Source organism: Populus euphratica, unplaced genomic scaffold, assembly GCF_000495115.2.
Source record: "Populus euphratica unplaced genomic scaffold, PopEup_1.0 scaffold132.1, whole genome shotgun sequence".
NCBI lineage: Eukaryota > Viridiplantae > Streptophyta > Magnoliopsida > Malpighiales > Salicaceae > Populus > Populus euphratica.
Genome location: NW_011500019.1, coordinates 374385 through 395032, shown reverse-complemented (window position 1 = coordinate 395032; position 20648 = coordinate 374385). Strand labels below are relative to the sequence as shown.

General features: G+C 32.5%; 2 protein-coding genes across 3 annotated transcripts; one reads left to right on the top strand and one right to left on the bottom strand.

Annotated features, from left to right (window-relative positions):
* Positions 1–2227: 2227 nt before the first annotated feature.
* Positions 2228–6151, bottom strand: LOC105141829 (uncharacterized). Of its 2 annotated transcripts, none has more exons than XM_011049197.1 (5): positions 5999–6151; positions 4801–5255; positions 3467–4712; positions 3206–3352; positions 2228–3069 (listed from the first exon to the last, which is right to left on the bottom strand). In XM_011049197.1, the coding sequence occupies exons 2-5, from the start codon at positions 4849–4851 to the stop codon at positions 2444–2446; spliced, it is 2070 nt and encodes a 689-aa protein (XP_011047499.1). In that variant the 5' UTR covers positions 4852–5255; positions 5999–6151; the 3' UTR covers positions 2228–2443. The 2 variants fall into 2 exon arrangements, with proteins under 2 accessions (XP_011047499.1, XP_011047500.1); XM_011049198.1 differs by lacking the exon at positions 5999–6151 and adding an exon at positions 5882–5963.
* Positions 6152–15165: 9014 nt separating this feature from the next.
* Positions 15166–18049, top strand: LOC105141828 (G-type lectin S-receptor-like serine/threonine-protein kinase At2g19130). Its single transcript, XM_011049194.1, has one exon. It carries the CDS (start codon positions 15324–15326, stop codon positions 17796–17798), a length of 2475 nt encoding a protein of 824 aa, XP_011047496.1. The 5' UTR covers positions 15166–15323; the 3' UTR covers positions 17799–18049.
* The last annotated feature ends 2599 nt before the right edge of the window (positions 18050–20648 follow it).

Genomic DNA, 20648 nt, shown 5'->3' with positions numbered 1-20648 from the left:
GCCAATCAAGATAATCTAATTTTTAATACCAAGTTCCCCCATTGTTTCCAATAATTTTATTCTGTGACGGTTGTTCAATTGATTATAGGAATACTTTGGATTAGAATGAGTCTGACTTTGCCCCAATTTAATTAAATAATTTCTCCAGCCAAAACCTAGTTAAGGTTTAAAATTAATGGGGTAGGAGTTGAGATAATTAAATTTAGTTGATTTGATGGATCAATTATCAATTTTATTAAAACCCTGTTTGATTTATAAAAAAATCAACATTATTATTTTATTTAAAAAAATTGAAACAACGCTATTCAAACTTTGACTTACACTTAAATTTTATAAAAAATATTTTGTTATTTTAAAATGTCAACTTATAATCTAAAATCCACAAACAAAATCAAATGTAGAATTAATTGTGAGAGCTACAAGAAAGTGAAAAAAAAAACTTGTAAAAAAAAATAGAGATAGAGAAAAGGTAGAAGATTTTTTAAAAATAAAAAAACAAGTTTTTTTATTTTCCCTTAATTTTTTTCTAAAAAAATTGTTAATAAATAAAAATATATTATTTTAATGCATTTATAAATTAAAATATCAATTTATAATCTAAAATCCACAAACAAAATCAAAGGTAGAATTAATTGTAAGAGTTACAAGAAAGAAAGAAAAAAAATAGAGTAAAAAGGTAGAAGAATTTTTTTTAAAAAAAAAAAAATTATTTCCCCTTCAAAAGTGTTAGGTGGGAGCTTTTAGCCTTCTTATGCCATGCTTGAAAGGTAAGCAGTTGCATGATCATTTTAGCTTTATCTTCTATGCTTCTTGTCCTCTCATGGATTGGAAAGAGTTGGCTTCTCTTCTCCATTATTATAGGGTAGCCCACACCTAATAAGATATTGTGTGTCCATTTGGCAGGCTTACATGAATCCCTCACTTCACTTCTTGTACTACACATGTTGTCTTCTTTCAAGAAGTACGTGTACTAATTTTAAGTGAATGGGGTTTGAGTAATTCTTGTGTTAGTGTTATTTTTTAATTAAAAATATATTAAGATAATATTTTTATTTTTTTTATTTTTATTGTTAAAATATAAAAATTATTAAAAAATAATTTAAAAAATTAATTTACTATTTTTAAGTGAAAAATAATTTAAAACACATTAAAAACAGGTTAGACCATAATATCAAACACAAAAAGAACTACTATTATGATTGATTTAGTAATATTTAACAACAATGTTTATAAGATTATTAATAAAAAAGAAATTAGTTTTAGGCATGTACAAGTTGGATAAATTTCAATAAATTAAAACAGTTAAATTTAAGTTGTGTTAAATTGAGTCACTAAATCTCATTGTCAAAGAAAGAAAGGAGAAAAGTTTTCTTGGATTGCGTTTAGTAAGAGTTTAGAACATAAGAGACAAAAAAATATTTAATTGAATAAATAAAAAATATAGGAAAATATTTTTTTTTATTTTTTTATCTATTTCTTTTATATTTTGAGATAGTAGCAACAGAACCTTACTAATTGGAAAAACAACAAAAACAACAAATGAATGTGCACAAACATGAAGTCAAAATAATATCAAATTCCATTTGCCTGCCTGCCATGCCATGCATGCCACCAACCCAGAGATGAATAGTGCTCTTCTTGATCTTTTGTGGTTGAAAACGATTGGGATTTGGCAGCTTTGAATTAAAACCATACAAGAAAAGGGAGAGAGCATAAAGCTGGACATTAACTCCACAAAGCTGAGGTCTCTTGGCATGTGAGTCCTGTTTGAAGATGGAGACAGGAGCGATGCTTGGGGCACAGTAGAGGCTGCGCTGTCAAAAAGTATCATATCATTAGAGTTGTCGATGCATGCTTCTACCTCTTTTCAAGAGATCATAGACAGTTTTACTTCTATCGGGATAAATTACGATATCGTTGTGGTTTTTATTTTTTATATGATTATAAAAAAACTTATTTTGTTTTTATATTAAATTTTATATGTAATTATATTTTAAATCTTAGTTTTATAAAAATTAAAGTAATATGTTTTTCATTCATAGAAACTTGCATTTTATTTTAATTTTACATGTAAAAATCTATGAGATAAAAGTTTTAAGCAAACAAATATTTTTTTAAACTAATATATATATATATATATATATATATATATTATTTCGATGTTTCTTTAAATAAAAAAACTATTACTACAATATGGAATACTATCTAAAAAAGGAGAAACCACTCGTAAAGAAAAGAAATTCATATGAGGGGAAACCACATCAAACATTGTTTAACAGATAATTTGCAACATCAAACTTCAAACAAGAGATAGGATAATTCTGGTGCACGAACATGGCAACTGCCTTATTTGTGAGAAATAATACGAAGATAGAAAACCACACAACCAAACAAAGTAATCTTCCGAGTACCAACCATGCTGTTGAAAGCATAATAGAAAACCTCAGCAAGCTCCCAGAGTTCCCTCACTTCGACTCCTGTGAAATGAGAACTCCAATCCATAATTGAATTTGTCAAGATCAGCATGATTATGATGATAGCGATGACTAGATGTTGTTTTGGCTCCATTCGGTGGCAAACGGAGATGCCTGCCCCTGGACCGTTTAGGTGAGGTTACAGCATGACTTTTACGAGCATGAGTTGATGAGGACGATGGCCTAGCACCAGCTAGGCTATGGCTAGCCTTTCTTGCAGCTTTGTTCTCTGACCTGAGGCCACGATCAAATTGATGGGAGCTGATGCCTAGCCTAACTGATCGGTCCGCTGCATCTTTCAATGTGCTGGCTTTGGTTGGCTGCCTGTTGAAGTAAACCAGATGAGGGAGAAGACCTTGCAGATATTTCTTGAGTTGTTCATCTCCAACATTTTTCTGTGCTGGATTTCCTTCCAAGCTGATGGCTTGCAACGAATTGTAGTTAGCTGCAAGTTGGCCAAGACATTTGGTGGTCGAGATTTTGTTGAAGCGCAGATCCAGTACCGTTAGTTTCAACAAACGGTGGAGACCCTCTACCTCACTTATTTTATTTCCCGCCAAGTATAGCTCTTTCAGGGAGGAACAAGATGCCAAACCTTTAACAGCAGAAAGTGAATCACTACAATGTTCCAAGTAATCAAATGTCTATGAATTGGACAATTGAAAGCGAAAATAGGAGAAAATGGGAAAGCTACAGCCATACAACCATCAAACACAACTCATTCGACATACCGTGTCCAATCCTGAATATTCTATTGTAACTCAAGTCCAATACACGAAGTCGAGTAAGCTCGCGTAAACCCTCAATGGAGGAAATGCTGTTCTTTGACAAATTCAACACATGAAGTCCTCTAGGGAGGGCACCAGCAGTTATTCTCACTGAAAAGCATGTAAGAGAAATAAACAATCTCTCTTAAGTTCATGAGTATTTTTCACCCAGGCAGATAAAAAAGAAGGCAAGAATAAAAACAGGAAAAGGTTCAAGATGTGAACCTATAGAGTTCCCTGATAGATTAAGCATCCTCATGCTGCTAAACGCACTAAGAAAAGGGATCTCTGCCAGCCCAAGGTTTGACAGATGAGCTGTGGTGGCAGAGACAGTCAACGAAGAGATGTATCTTTTAGCAGCTTCGGTGACAGGAGTGACCTTGCTATCAACCTTTGCAGAGGAAAAATCATCTGAATCTCCATGCACTGGGTCATCAGTATCAGGCAATTCATTTGGTTCTTCGAACGAACTACAGTGTTGAAGATTGTTTAGCCAGTCCGCAATACGCTTCATTTTAAAATCCTTACTTGGTAATTCTTCCAATTGCTGAGTGGAGGATTCTCCTTGGAATTTATTTGGAAGGTTTGCTTCATTCACAACTGGCATTATCCAATCCTTTGCCATAGCTGAGTAATTATACGAATCAAAACCTTCATCAAGACAACTTTCAATATTGTTTCCCTCAGTTTTAGGAATGCAATCACCCCTTCCTTCTTTTCTCATTTTGTGAGTTTCATCCCCATTAATTGAAATTGTTTTCCACCTCATATTTAGAGAATGCAGGTCCTCAAAAGATCTTGAGTGAGATGCTAAATGTCCATGGGATGTGGGTGAAAAAGTGCCCATGTCAGGAAATGAGCATGATTTTTCAATCATGGGAGGGCTACCAGGCGACTGGTTACCTGATGCATCACCACCTTCACCAGATAACAGAAAATCAGAAATTTCCAGCTCTTCCTTTCCAGAATGCTGAGGATTGCCAATTGAGAATATGCATTCCTTGTCAAAATCAAAACTCATCTGAACAGACTCTAGTTGCAAATCTTTCTCATGCACGCTAGTAGGGCTCCTTCCTGTATCCTTGCTGCCATCTGGTCTAGGTAACCCATTTTGATCAAGGGAATCACCAGAGAATCCTTGACCTGTCTCCTCCTCAGTATCATTGTCACAATGAACCATTCCCTCATGGCATAATCCACTTCCAAGAGACTGACTTTTCTTAATAAGCCTTGTCTGATGAACTCCTATGTCATTCTTGAAATCCATTTTGTCCTCAATTTTGTCGGATTCCCAGCTTTGTTCAGCAGATACAGAGCTTGTAGCATCCCTGACACTATTAATAGTTCCAGTATCTGTTTGTGCCTTCAGAAGTATCAAGCTTGTAGCTTTGGTCAGTGTCTTAGGAGATTGAATTTGAGAAAAATCTTCGAAACTCTTATGCATTGCTTGAACAGAAAGTTCGGCAGTTTTCTGAAGGAAAAAGGAAAACTATAATCAGAAAAACCATGGAAGGTAAGAGCAAAGATACTACGTCCAAATCAGTGATTGCTCAACTTACCTTTGGTTTGTGAGAAGGGATGTGAGCATTGAAACATGAGAACCTAACCATTGTAGCCACACTAACACAAGCTACATCCACAAATAACCTTATGAATTACATAAAGAACGTAATAGGTAAACAACTATACTGTGCTGCTTCTAGCTTCCACACTTACGAACCTAAAACAATGACCTGACTCTACTAACTTAAATTCTCCAACTACCATCAAGCTTCAAGAAACCTAGCAAACCTTAGCCATAATCAAGAGACAAGCCCTCCATAACACGGCACAGTCTCCAAACATGAGATGATCTTGATCGCCTTAAAACACACAGCAATATCACACCCTCGCTATCACCCCACACCCTCCTGGAGGTGCGAGAACACTTCAAATTTGTTGAAGCGGCCAGAGTGAATCAAAATCTTTGCCAACTAGGAGAACCCAATTCCTAATATACATAAGAGATGCTGGCCTGAAAAAAAGGAAAAAAACTTAAAATAAATGGCTTTCATGATTAAACAAGAAAGCCAAAGGAAAACACAGTTCAGAACGGTGATACAATCAATATTCATGATAATCAATAACATCTCAAGTTCCACATTGGATTGTTACAATCAAGACAAGCAAACATAGGGGAAAAAACAACTAACGCTTGCTGCAATAAGAAACGGAAGAGACTTCTTCATCAAGATTCAAATGATATATTATCATCCATCAAAAAATGACCAGAAAATAACAATCATTAATATGATACAACAAATGCAGCAGCCAATTACCTTGAGCCCATATAAAAAGATTTCTTCTAGCTCAATTAGATTTCAATTTTTTTTTCTTTTTCCCCTCAGCAACAAACCATAATAAAAAAACACAATGAAGCAGAAACACATTTCTGATATTCAAAGAAACAATAAATCAATCTATGCATAAACATAAAAAGAAAAGAAAAATGAAATCTTTTCCAACACATATAACAATACCAAAACACTAATCCATAATAACATACCAATATCAACCTATAAAGGAAAATAAAGAACTCTTAGCTCAAAAACAGGCATAATTCATTCTCTCAAATAAAAAAACAACCCCATCTCCACAAACCTGCAAACTTCATGAATCAAAACCAATAAACACAAAAAATCAAAAGGAACCCCTTTTGAGAAAAAAAATAAAATCAAAGCAATTGGCACAAGAAAAATCAAAAAAGAAAGACCGTACCTTTCTCTAGCCAGGCTGTGGTAAAGACACTGTTGTATTGGGAAGAAACGGAAGGCTTTATTTTTATGGTCAATAAAAAATGTAAGAAATATTTATTTTGATTTATATTTAAGAGAGGGAGAGGGAGAGACCTGTCCTATACCAGTGGCTGTGGTAAAGCTTCCAACTTTTTGAGGCTAACCCTAAAGTTGTCCTTTTTTTTTTAATTGCAATTTTGATTTTTATATTATCAAAAAATATATATGGATAGGACAAAGAAAAAGATTTGAATTGGATTCTGTCTCCCTTAATTTCTTCAATTCACTCACGACCTATTTCCTTTATTTTACGTTTTCTAATAATTTATTTTTTTTATTAATGGTATTATTGAATCAATTAAAGTAATTTAATAAAATTTTCAAGATATTGGTTTTAAAATCTTAATTGAAAAGGTTGAAAAATACAAATTTTATCTCACTCACCGAACCAACTTTTTAGATTTTTTAACAATTTATTTTGAGTAATAGAGAAATTATTATATGGTTAGTTTTTAGTTCTATATTCTTGAATCAACTCAATGATTGGTTTTATTTGGTTTTACCTGATTTTTATGCTATGGTTGGATGGTATTATGGGAGCAATTTGGACATTCATGAACTAAATTTATCTAATCTTATATTAAAAAAAAAATACTTTTTTGTTATTTTTCGCACAATTAAATATAGGGCATTCAAGTCCTAGTTCTAATTACTTTTCTTGCATCATATTATCAAACCAAAAAAATAAATATATCAAATAAATTGTAATCAATCCATACTTTGATGAATATAAATTTCGATTTTGGCCACTTGAAGTCATAAACAAATAGAAAAAACAAAAAAAAGGAAGTTTATTCTGCATCCACAGATTTGGTCAAAAAAGGGGGATGGGAAGGAAGTGGATCTTGTCGTTTGAGAACCGCAAGGGATGCCTCTTAGCTGCTTTCTCAGGAGTGAATGTCTTTATGTGATTAACCTTTTTTTTTTCTTTTTAGAAAAAAAAAACTATCAATATATTAACATATATTGTGATATGTGACTCCAAGTTTACTTTACTAAAAAAATTGATAATAAATAATCATTAAGGTAGCGTTGACAAGGAATTAGATTTATTTGTACTTCTTATTTTAAATGAAAAAAAAATCATTTTATCTTTATTTTTTTAATAAAATATATTTTTATCTCTTATATATCTGGGTTTTTTTAAGAAATTAACTAAATATAAACTAAGTTTATTTATATCTTATTTTAGATTATTTTTTTTTAATTTCCCAACGTTAGGAATTGCCGATTTTCTTTTATAGGGTGTTAATGGGTTAGCTCTGTTCCATATTTGTTGGTTGTAATTCTTAGTGTCTTGAGCTTTTAACCCTATTTAAAAAAAAAATAGTTGTAAGTTACTAACATTATATTGCTATTTTACTAGTTAAAATAATAAAAATTTTATTTAATAAGTTTAAGTTATTAGATTAAAGTTTAAATTATTGAATTAAGATAATTCTTTCATATTCAAATTGTAATAATTAAATAATTATGAGTTTGAATTTTATTATTTTAATTTATTTTAAAAAATTAAACACAACAAAATATGTGTAAATTTTAAATTTTAATTTTTTTTCTAAAAACATATATTAATAAATAATATAAATTATTTCTAGACACGTTACCTACTAAACTTTAACTTATTATATTGAAATAAGTTTTTAACTGCCTGCATCCATGGGAGGGTATGCTGAGTTGGGGTTTGCTTTAAGAACTAGATTGATGATTGAAGATTGCGTTCTCTTGTCTTTTACCCCAACTCTGCTCCAACCATTCGCTTTATTCAGTGGCACCCTCCCTCGTATGGTTCCGGGAGGTTAACGTGGATGGTAGCTCACTAGGGAACTCAGGAAAGGCTGGTTGTGGACGTTCTGGTGGCAGTTTTCGAGATTTTTAGGAAACTGGCGTCATGTTTGTCTTCTTTTATTTGCTCAGCCACTACCATGGCGGCGGAACTATGGGCTATTTGGCATGGTATTAATGTTTCGATAGCGACAAAAACTTTCTCCTCTTGAAGTTGAGTGGGATTCCTTAGAAGCAATTTGTTGTTTGTCATCTTCTCCCGGCAAATGTCATCCTCACTTCAAGTATTCAGTATCGTCTCTCATCCTTCGGCCCTAAGAGGCGCATTCATGCCCATCACGAGGTTAATCAGTGCGCTCACTTCTTGGCTAGTTTTGGTTCCTCAGAAACTCGTTCTCTAGTTTAACGGGAAGCTCCTCCTCCTCCTCCTCCTTAGACCTCGCCATTTTTTGGATGAACATATTGTTTTCATGCGTGTAGTGTTTTTTTTTTAATCATTATTATTATTATCTTTCTCATGAAGGTGTGGAAATTTCAAATCTAAGGTCTTTTCACGGTTACTTGATGGGCTGATAGGAGATTAGAATTAAGCACTGATTGATGGGCCGATAGGTCATAGGTGACCATACTTGGGTATTCCATGCTTTTACTAGAAATAGAGAGTGTGTTAGATTACTTTAACTTGTGTTGTTGTTATATGTGAATAAACTTGTGAATGAACCTCTCTGTTTACCTCGTGCAATGAAGTATTATACATCCTGGTTAAATGAATTTACCTTATAGATAACGAGATAATAATGAAGAATAATTATTTTTTTCTCACCCGCGTATTAGTTATGGTGTTTTGTTATAGTATTATTAGTTATTGTTTTTTTTTATAAAAAAAAGTATTTTTAATAAAATTTAATTTTAAATTTTAAATTAATATTTTTTTGTGTTTTCGTATCATTTTGATATGCTGATGTTAAAAATAATTTTTTAAAAATTAAAAAATATTATTTTAATATATTTCTAAATAAATAACACTTTAAAAAATAACCATAACCATACTTAATTATAAATTAGTGGAAAAATAACCATCGAGAGGAAAGATTAGCAGCTTGCTAAAGAGATAGGTTTCTAAGAACAGCCAATGGACAGAAATTAAGATAGAAAGAATTATGCGTGAACGACAGAGCACCAATGAATGGATTGTGGTGTCATTCTGACTCCTTAAGAGCTTGTAACATGCGTTGTGATGTGCTCCGCTTGTGGCACTAGGTAGAGTGACTGTTGTGATGCCTAAGATATTGTTGGGTAATTCAGTCTGTTTGGTTAGGGTTTGATCAGCCTAATCAAGTTTTTTTTTTAAAAAAAAAAAGCCTATACTTATTAGATAAAGCATCCAATTTTGCATCCTACGTGGAAACCCTGATCGCTATTCAGCTTTGCATTTAATTTTTATATTTTTTAAAGTGTGTTTATTTTTTAAATAGTTTCTGTGAATATAGGTTAAAAAAATATTCTTTATTATGATTAATTGGATTTAGATATATATTTGATAAAAATTATAGTTTAAATTAATATACAGTAAAAAAACATATACTATAATAATTATATAATAATTATAGTTGCTTTTTAAAATAATTTTTAATTTAAAAATACATCAACATATATTTTTGAAATTTTTTAAAAATTATTTTTAATATAAACACGTAAAAAAAATTTATTAATTTAAAGTAAATAAAAATATATAAAATTTTAAAACTTTTTAAAAGTATTTTTGAAACGGAAAAATAAATAAGATTTTAAATTATTTTTTTAAAGTTGTATTTCAAACTTAATTTTTTAATGAATTTAAAAAAAAAACATAATTTAATTTATTATTAAATATCTTTACGATGACGTTTGTTGATGACGTTTGTTGCACCGCAAATGCAAAATTAATTGCGAAACAAACACAGCCTGCCATTTTAGTACCTGGTAGGGCAAGCCATGACCGATGAATCTTGTGGTTGGAGTGTAAGGAACCATAAGCTTGCATTATTTTGTTCTTGGTACTTTGTGTGTTTGGTTAGAGTTATAGAGCATGAAAAACAAATATAAAGAGAAAAAAAATATTTGATTAGAAAAACAAAAAAGGAGACGTGAATAAAAGTAAAAATAAATTAATAGAAACAAATATGTTTTAAAAATAATTTTTTATCCTTTTAAAATAAAAAGAACATGGGATATATCATTTCTATCCCTCCTATTTAGAATTATATTATTTTTATTTCTATTGTTTCTGTCTTTTCTATCTTGTAATAATAATTAAATTTATCTCATAAATTATGCTCTCTTTTTTTCTACTTATGAAGAGAGGGATTGATTACATATGTTGAAGAATAAAAATTAGTAAATTAATTTTCATATCAATAAGGTGGTTAAAAATATTTTAAAATGAAACTGTATTTCTTTTATACCTTTGTTCTCACAAATAAAATCTACAGCCTTGTTGACTAGTATATATTAAAATTTTGGTGATTAAGCAATCATGAATTTAAAATTTATCATTTAAATTATCTTAATCCTAGAAAATAACTTAACAATTTAAACTATTAAATTAAATATAAATTTTTAATATAATATTAGAATTTTGATAGTGTTATAAATTTAAATCTTATTATTCAATTTTTTTTTCATTCTAAATACTAACCTAACAATTTAAACTATTAAATTAAATTAAATTAAATCATACTTGTTTTTTTATCTCTTCTTTTATTACTTCCATAAAATAATTATTTTAAAATTGCTTAGGAAATCATTAACCCATCTTCTTAATATTTTATTGGACCAGGCTTTTACCAATCATGATTAGACTTGTGTAGCCAATCGGGTTTAACCTAGAATCTAAAACCCTGTATATATTGTATGAGAATCTACATGGGAGGTCACGTGGGTGGTTAGCTTTGCACAAGTGACCAAATATTCATGATTGCGGTCTTGCTAGCTGTAAAAGCCATCTATTTTGACTTTTAATTATTATTTTTTAAAAAAGTTTTTGCCTGGTGAGTTTGAAGGATTCAAAAGAGTGTTATGATATATATGCTTAAACAATTGATTGAGTGATTCCTAATTAACGGTGGGTGGTTGTGTCAAGGTCAGTCAATACACGTGCTCAATGGTCCATCTTCCTCGGTTCACACCCCACGCAGCTTGAAAAGTTGAAAGCTATATCCATAGTGAAGAGGCAAGTGCCGAGACTGGATAGGCTGCTAGTGCTGTTGCTATCAAGGTATTTAAAAATATTTTCTTCACGCCACATGAAATATATAATATAAATTTAAATTATAAACTTTACGTATAAAATTATAAATAAAATATTTTAATTAACTACATATTAATAATTTTAGTCAAATAGTAAATAATAATATAACATAATAAAAATAAAAATAAAATAAACAATATAAATATTCAAACATTTTAAAATACATTATTCAAATAAAAACTTATACATGATTTAAGTAATTTAATAATACAATATAATACAATTATGTCCATAAAATTTTATTAACTAAAAATTAATAAATCTAAAATGAACAATTTATTGATATGTCATAAAAACTAAATACAGTTTTATTATCTTTATTTTTTTTAGTTATTTATAAAATATTTATTAAAATTATTATCTTTCAAAAATTTATTATTATAATTATTAATATCAGCATCAATATTATAAACATTAATGCTATTATTAATTAAATCATCATCTTGAACTTTCTTTATCATCCCAGTTCACTATATTTATGACTACACTATATTTATGACCAGGAAAATAAACTCTAAAAGCAATAATTAATATAGAAAACTGTTAATAACCCATCTTCCCTTTTATTTTTTATAAAAAAACCTATTTATATTTAAATTTAATTTGACTTTACTAGTTAATCCAATAACTTATTTATCCAAATCATAATTTATAGTGAATCATATATTAAATCAGGTGAGAATTAATTGAATCAATTATAACTAAAATAAAATCTAGTCTTAAATTTTAAGAAAACAATAAAAATAAAATTGTTTTAATTTTTTTAAAATTTTAAAATAATATTATTTTGGATTCATCCCAAAATCTGTAGCATAAACTTTAAATGTAGTCATACATTAAACCGAGATTTATAACTAACTCAATAAGAGCATGCTTTTGTATGATTTTCACTAAACACCGATCACAATTACCTTGGTAAAAAACAAAGGGGCCTTTCTATATTACTATATATTAGTCAAAATGGAAAAAATTCAGGACACCGAATGTTGAAATGATATTTAAAGAATTAAATTAAATCATCATAATTAATAATTATTTAAAAAAAAATAAAACTATACAAATTGAAGGCCAAGTGGCTTTGGAGATTTATAAAAGTAAAGCAAAACGTAAGGCCACAGTGTTTTCAGACTTTTTCTTACCAAAATATCCTCCTATTCATTTCCTTTCTCTAACCCCTCCCCCTCTCTCTCTCTCATTTGGAATCCAAATAATAAGAATTGGCTCCTCACTTAAGGTACTGAATGGTACAATAAGGAAAACCTACCTAGCAAAGCCAAGCTTGGAAAAACCACCTAAACCTAAGATTTCTCTTTTAGGTGTTGCTCTTGAGAGAGAGATTAACAGAGTGTGGAAGACTGGAAGTTGTGGTATTGCTAGGGCAAAAGAGGAAGGGGAAAGGAGAGTGGGGACTCGGGAGAGACTTAGGGAGAGTACGGAGCAGGCAATAAATTTTGTAAATTGTAGCTTTTGTTAAACTCGATTCAAAATGACTTAGTTAACCGAGTTTGATCGAGCTTACTGATTTTTAATTTTTTAACCTGATTTATATATTATATATGAATTGGCTCATAAAATTATATTATTTAGAAGTTAACTTGTGAGTTTGATAATATTAATTGCAATGATAGCCAATGTAGCGGCTCAATGATAGTTTATAGATTGGGTATTTATTTTTATTTTATTTAGAAATATTTTGATTTTATTTTTCTTGTTAGAGAATTTTTTATTAGATTTCTTTAACTTAATAAAAAAATAGTTTGTTTCTTGGCTAGAGAAAAGGATAATGTAACTAAAATTTAAAGGTAATGTAAGATATTGGATCTAATACTATACTTTATATTGTAGATTCACCTCTAAATATAGATTCATGGAAAATTAACAATATAAGTTTAACTCATGAATTTTTGTAATATTCAAAAACATTCATTCCAATCTGATAACATCTAACTCGCTTAAGATGAGATAATTAAATAAGTTGAGTTTATAATTTATATAAGATAAAAAAATTAAATAAGTTGAGTTTATAATTTATAAAATATCAGATTAAAAAATATATAATTATAGACTCATACTTGAACTAACTATATACTCTTAATAATAGTTATGAAACTAAACTTGAGGTTGATCCATCATAATGTTCGAGTAATGAAATAGATGGGTTAGCATGGGTGAATCTAATTCAATCAAATATTTTAAAAAATCAATACATTTTAATAAAATCATGAGTTAACTGATTAACTCTCAAATTACTTTTTTAAAACTTGATCAGGGTCTAGTCAACCCTATCAAATTTAATAACACCGCTTCAAAGTTATTTTAGCATATTATAATATTCTTAGATTAATTTGTATGTAAATAATTATAATAAGAATATTCTTAGATTAATTTGTATGTAAATTGAAGTTAAATTACCTTTTTAAATAATCTTGCAAGGCATATTTTAAATCTTTTGAAATACAATTATCACCTAATTATATTTATTAGAAAGAAAGAAAAAAGAATATTTTGTTGTTGCTTTGGAGAGGGCAAAACTTCTTGGAGGAAGAGGAAGTGAGAATCAATCCCATGACCAATTATAACTTTAATATTATTACAGAAAATGTTTATGTATTGTCTTGATTTTTAGGATCCTATTACAACTTTTGACTTGAAAGAAATAAAGAATTGCCTGTGGCTGCTGCTAAGCCAACCCATCAAATCTTCTTCTCTCAATTAGGATAGTCATTCAAGTTTACATGAATATTTTGACCAATTAACCATTAAATTCATTCTCACACACATGGAGATTGACCATATACCTAATATAGAATATTAAAATTCACACAGATACATATTTACAGAAAACTCTAATTCACTTATATTAAATTTAAATTTTAAGATATTTATACATATAAAACTCGTATTCATAATTATAAAACCTGATATAATACATGACTCGATTTAAGACTAGATTTACGGGTGGAGCAACAAAACTGGCTCGATCAACTCTCGTTTGGTTTTATATAAAACTCAATACAAAGTAGGATAAATTTGATACACACGGACAAGCATATTTAATGATACAGCAGAGATCCCACTTCTCAGAAGAAATTAATGAAGAAGCTCGAATCTAGAACCTTAAACTTTAAAGCATGCTTTTGCAGCAGGGAAAATTATGAATGATATGGTAAAGGCTAACCCTTTCTTGTTGCAAATTTTAATGATGTAGTGAGGCAGGTTGAAAATTGATGGGCAAGTTTCAATTGCCATGTGAAGGCAATTGCGCCACCCTGTGTTTTTTTTTCCGTGAAAGTGACCGAGGAGAGTTTTCAACACGGCAATGGCTCTGTTTGTCTTTTTATAAAAAACAAAGGTTAGATCATGGGGAAAATAGAAGAAATATCTCTGCTTGCGTAATTATTTGAATAGTGTTGACTTCCTGACACCCTTTTATTACTCTATAGAATTACGACTGTTGATTATCGTTAATAAGAGAGTGCTATTTATATAATAATTCAGATTACATTTAAGAAATATATTCATCATTCTACCTGATGCCTGGCTATAAATTTGTTCTTGTTTCATGCTGACCAGGTTTGAATCCTTGGTCCTCTGCTGGTGACAAAGCATTAGTCTTTCACAGAATTCAATCTTGATCTCTAGAAGGTCTCAGGTTGCAAAATCTGGAAACTTTGAATTTTCTTTTCTGGGCACGAGAATGATTTTGTGGTTAAAAATAAAAATTTTCACCCCCACCAGATATCCCAAATGTATAAATTTAATGATAGAAAACCACGGGAAATATTTATTTTATATATATATATTTATATATTTACTGATAGAAAAGAAGACATTAGTTTTAGCTCTTAAGATTGAAATGGTTGATTGTGATCATGATTTTCAGTTTTTAATAAGGATTTTTTAAGTGGTTTTTTTATGATTTAAAATAATCAAAAAATACTTAAAAAATTAATTTCATATATTTTTTTAAAATATATTTTTTAGATTTTTGCCCTCAAGAAACTCGGTTGACTTCATGCTCAAAACAACAATCTCGTAAGTTTCATTGGCAAAAGATTACGGAGTAAATTGAGACCAAGTCTTGTTTTCTCTCTCTCAGACTCCATAAAATCAGCTGTACATTCTTACACCTTGAAAATCTCAAATTTACCTGCAAAATACCTTAGCAGCAGCCATGGATGTCAGAAACAATCCATGGATCATGCCTTTTGTTATTTTCATATGCTTTTCTCTCAAGCCCCATGTCTCCCTTGGAGCTGATACAATCTCTGCAAACAGCTCTCTTTCTGGAGACCAAACTATTGTCTCAGCAGGAAAAGTCTTTGAACTTGGTTTCTTCAAGCCAGGTAACTCCTCAAACTACTACATAGGCATGTGGTATTATAGAGATAAGGTGTCTACACAGACCATGGTTTGGGTGGCAAATAGAGAGACACCTGTTTCTGATAGATTTTCTTCGGAGTTAAGAATATCTGATGGGAATTTAGCTCTCTTTAATGAGTCCAAGATCCTAATTTGGTCCACAAATTTGAGCTCTAGTAGGTCAAGTTCTGTGGAAGCAGTGCTTGGTAATGATGGAAATCTAGTTTTGAGAGATGGGTCTAATCCATCATTGTCACCACTATGGCAGTCTTTTGATTTTCCAGCTGATACATGGCTGCCTGGTGCTAAGGTTGGATTGAGCAAAATCAACAATAGGAACACACGTCTCATATCATGGAAAAGCAAAGATAATCCTGCACCGGGTCTTTTCTCTCTTGAGCTAGACCCAAATCAGAGTCAATATTTGATCTACTGGAAGAGCTCTATACAGTATTGGACCAGTGGACCATGGAACGGACAGATTTTCAGCTTAGTTCCTGAAATGAGATTGAATTATATCTACAACTTCAGTTATGTTAGCAATGCTAATGAGAGCTATTTCACCTATTCAATGTACAACAGTACAGTCATATCTCGGTTTGTGATGGATAATGGCGGGCAGATTCAACAGCTAACATGGCTGGAGAGTACCAAGGCATGGTTTTTGTTCTGGTCTCAACCAAAGACGCAATGTGAGGTGTATGCTTACTGTGGGGCTTTTGGAAGCTGTAATGCGAAATCCCAGCCTTTCTGCCACTGCCTGAGAGGTTTCAAGCCGCAATCGACGGGGGACTGGTATTCGGAGGTTTTTTCTGGGGGATGTGAGAGGGCAACAAATCTGCAGTGTGGGAATTCTAGTGTTGTTAATGGGAAGAGTGACAGATTTTTCCCAAGTTACAATATGAAGTTGCCTGCAAATCCACGGATAGTGACAGCTGGGAGTGCACGGGAATGTGAATCAACTTGCTTGAAGAATTGCTCTTGTACTGCCTATGCTTTTGATGGTGGTCAGTGCTCAGCTTGGTCCGGCGAGCTATTGAATATGCAACAAATTTCAGATGGCACAGATGGAAAATCTATCTATATCAGGCTTGCAGCTTCTGAGTTTTCAAGTTCTGAGAATAATAAAGCAATAGTTATTGGCGGTGTTGTGGGCTCAGTGGTGATAGTGTCTCTCCTGGCCCTTGTTCTGTTCATATTCTTGAGAAGGAGAAAAACAGTCAAAATGGGCAAAGCAGTAGAGGGTTCACTGATGGCTTTTGGATACAGAGATTTACAGAATGCGACGAAGAATTTCTCTGAGAAACTTGGGGGAGGAGGCTTTGGTTCTGTTTTCAAAGGGGTGTTGCCTGATACTAGTGTCATAGCTGTGAAGAAGCTCGAAAGCATCAGCCAAGGAGAGAAGCAATTCCGCTCAGAAGTCAGCACTATCGGGACAATCCAGCACGTCAATCTGGTTCGCCTTCGTGGGTTCTGCTCAGAGGGAAATAAGAAGCTTTTGGTCTATGACTACATGCCGAATGGTTCTCTTGATTCCCTTCTTTTCAGTGAGAAAAACACAAAGGTTTTAGACTGGAAAACCAGGTACAGTATTGCTTTGGGGACAGCTAGAGGATTGAACTATCTCCATGAGAAGTGCAGGGACTGTATCATACACTGCGATATAAAGCCTGAGAACATCCTTTTAGATGCTCAGTTTTGCCCAAAAGTGGCTGATTTTGGCCTGGCAAAGCTCGTCGGCCGGGATTTTAGCAGGGTGCTGACAACCATGAGAGGTACAAGAGGCTATCTAGCTCCAGAGTGGATTTCAGGAGTGGCTACACCAGCCAAAGCAGACGTCTACAGTTATGGAATGATGATTTTTGAAGTTGTATCAGGAAGGAGAAACTCTGAGCAATCTGAAGATGGGAAAGTGAAGTTCTTTCCAAGTTATGTTGCTAACCAAATCAATCAAGAGTACGGTGACATCCTTAGCTTGTTGGACCACAGGTTGGAGGGGGATGCTGATCTTGAAGAGCTAACAAGAGTCTGTAAAGTTGCTTGCTGGTGCATCCAAGATGAAGAAACCCAAAGGCCATCAATGGGTCACGTAGTTCAGATCCTCGAAGGGGTTGTGAGCGTGAATCCACCTCCAACTCCAAGATGTCTCCAAGTGTTTGACAGCCAGGAGAACATAATTTTCTTCACAGAATCATCCTCTAGCCAAAGTTCACAGGCACAGAGCCACACCTCAACTGCTTCTACTCAGACTAAGAACACCACATCAAACAAAAGTCCCAAGTCTTAAAAGGAGAACCAAAGAAGGACGCTGAGAAATCTGGTTCAAGTAACTGTAATACTGCTATTATATTTGATAATGCAAGAGTCTTAGTTAATTGTAGTAGTTAGTTTTTTTTCTTCTCTGTACATGGTCTGTACCTTATTTGAAGGCTAGTTTCAAAGTTTTCTGAGAGTGGCAAAATCCAAGTATTGTTGTAAAAGCCTTTCTTCTTATATAATCTCCAAATCTATGGCATGTTTCATGCTTCATGACATCAACTTCAGCCTGTAATTGGTTTATGAGATATCTAGACACAACTAAATGTATATATAATCTATGACTAAGGCAAGCAGCGGTTATTTTCAAGTCTAGTCAGACCTTTTCATCCTCAATCCATTTCAGAATTGGGATTCCTCCAAGAACAAGGTGGTGCTATGATGCTATCCATTAAATTGTCTTTCAAAGAAAGAGATTTTAATATCTTAAGCATTACTTGTCCACAAACTACTTTGTCATTCATCACTACAATAACATCAGAAAGACCGGGCCGTAATTGTGTGCGAAGCAGAAGACCTTATGATTAAAGACGAATTCATCAGCAGTGAATTTGGATTTGGCTTCTGATAACCATTGACTGCTAAACAGAAGACAAAATAGCTTTTATATTCCAGGCCATGCATCTGACTCTCACCTTGCGAATTTGTATACAAAGCATGCTGATTCCACTCATTCTAAGCACAATGCAGGGTGAACAAAAAAATAGTCAACAACTGAAAGGAAGCTGTCCTCAATTGACTGGCATTGACCCACCATGCATGGATACAAATGAAATTGTAATTTAATTTGGAGAAACTTAACAACTTGATCACCTAATTGTATTATCTATTCAACATTTCAATGAAAAGAAACAGAGGGAAAGAGCCATAGAGAGATAGGAGAGGAATTTCTAGTTTCACAGCGGAAAACCTCCAGAACTGCATGTTATAGAATTTCTAGTTTTACAGCGGAAAACCTCCAGAACTGCATGTTATAGGGACATCAACTACAGTGATTGTACAAACTGAAACTAACTCTTCTGCCGTAGGGTTGTAGTATACTTAGGGTTGTTGTATACTTTCTGTTTCTTAATACCTACAAAAACCAGCAAAATTGATACCATACTAGCATTTTAGACCTCACGTTTTTTGTTTACAGAAATCAGCAGAGTGTAAGATGTGATGCAGGAAAGATCAACCTAGCGTTTCCTACTAATGAAGAACTGATAATCTCGATGGTAATTAACTCTGTTGACTTGATCTGTTGTAACACTCCTTGTAGAGAGAAGCAAGGCATTTTTCTTCAGTGTTCTGCATCTTTCCTCCAGTGCTCTGCTTCTTTCTATGAGAATTTCAGAAGTTTTTGGAGTGGTTTCTTCAGAAGAAGACTCAACATGAGTTCTGAGATCAAACCAGCGTTCACCCTACAATTTCAAGATTGTCGGGTATTAATCAACCTGTTCCTTGTAAAAGTCTTAGCAAATTAGGAATGCGGGCTCCCACGAAATACACCATTCTTAAAGCATCATCATCTGTTATGTACTTACCACTGACGAAAATATCAAAACCGAAACAACACAATGGAAAAGAACTAATCATCGTATACGCGGAAGGATTTTATCGTGCGATATATCAATCAATCATGTCTTTTGATACAAGCAATTCGACCAAATTCTCATCAACTACTTAAAATGAACATGTCATAGTTCAGAAATGAAGACCATGGAAAATCAGATTTAGTGATGACATGAATCTCTGATAGCAGTTTCCTTCTCTGGCGGACACCATTTCGACATGTAGAAGTAGAATCTGGACCTAAAAATCATCTGAATGTTTGAGTCAGTGTTATATAGAAGTTACCTTTGTCCTGTAGCTTTGCAATCCTATAACTGGGAAGACAATCATCTGAAACGTCTTGCTGAGAGAATCAATTGGAACGCTACGTACAATTAATTGATTAAATGAATGGTATGTCAGGAATGCTGCGTGAAACTCGCCCTCTGGAATTCGATATATAGGGTACCATGCAACCGAAAACCTGAAACCATTTATCCAGAGTTCATGAGTATGATAAATTTTACATGCACATAAGCACTAAGGATAACAAGAACTACGAGATCTTGTTGTTTCTCACCAAGATGAAGGGTGTAGATCATGCAGGTTCATAGATTCTAGCTTTGATGGATCACCGAACACTTGAAGGTTAGAAATGTTGATACTGATGAGGTCCCTGATTCTGCAATTAGAAAGGGATTAACACAAAATCAGTTGCATCTTACCACAAGATTTCAGAGGGTGCGGTGAAGCGCGGAACCAGAATGTTTGTTCAAGAAGTGGAAAGCAACCAAAAGTGAGGCAAATTAAAGGAACATTTCTTGAGTAAAAAAAGCCTCAAGGCTCAGCTACTTGACATCATTATAAAATGTCCATCCTTCATGCACGCATGAGATTACATATCATAGGATATTCTAGTTAGGCATGCTGTTGCCTGTCATGCCTGAATCTCAATACCTCAGGTAAAGAGCTCATACTCCCAGAAGAAAACAGTAATAACACAAGCAACATTGAAAATAGTAAGAAGAAGACTAACTTTAAATGAAGAGGCTTTCGATTGTGTGGAAGCTCAGATTCAAAGAATTCAAATACGAGTTCAGGGTTGGTGCCCACTTTATCCTTCCCACAAACATCTGAGAGATGTGGGTAAACAAAAAATTGAACAGCTGACAGGTAAGGAACAAAATATGCACAGAATGGTGTCGACTCAGAAAGAAAACTATTAATATTTGGAGAATCTCCTGCCTGGACTTCTAACCCATAATTCCCAGGTGTCTCATACCACTTC

Coding starts and splice junctions, on each gene's coding strand:
- LOC105141829 (XM_011049197.1), bottom strand. CDS start 4,851: ATGGTTAGGTTCTCATGTTTCAATGCTCACATCCCTTCTCACAAACCA. Junction 3,353..3,466: donor TCTATCAGGGAACTCTATAG/GTTCACATCTTG, acceptor CATGCTTTTCAG/TGAGAATAACTGCTGGTGCC. Junction 3,070..3,205: donor AATATTCAGGATTGGACACG/GTATGTCGAATG, acceptor CTGCTGTTAAAG/GTTTGGCATCTTGTTCCTCC.
- LOC105141828 (XM_011049194.1), top strand. CDS start 15,324: ATGGATGTCAGAAACAATCCATGGATCATGCCTTTTGTTATTTTCATA.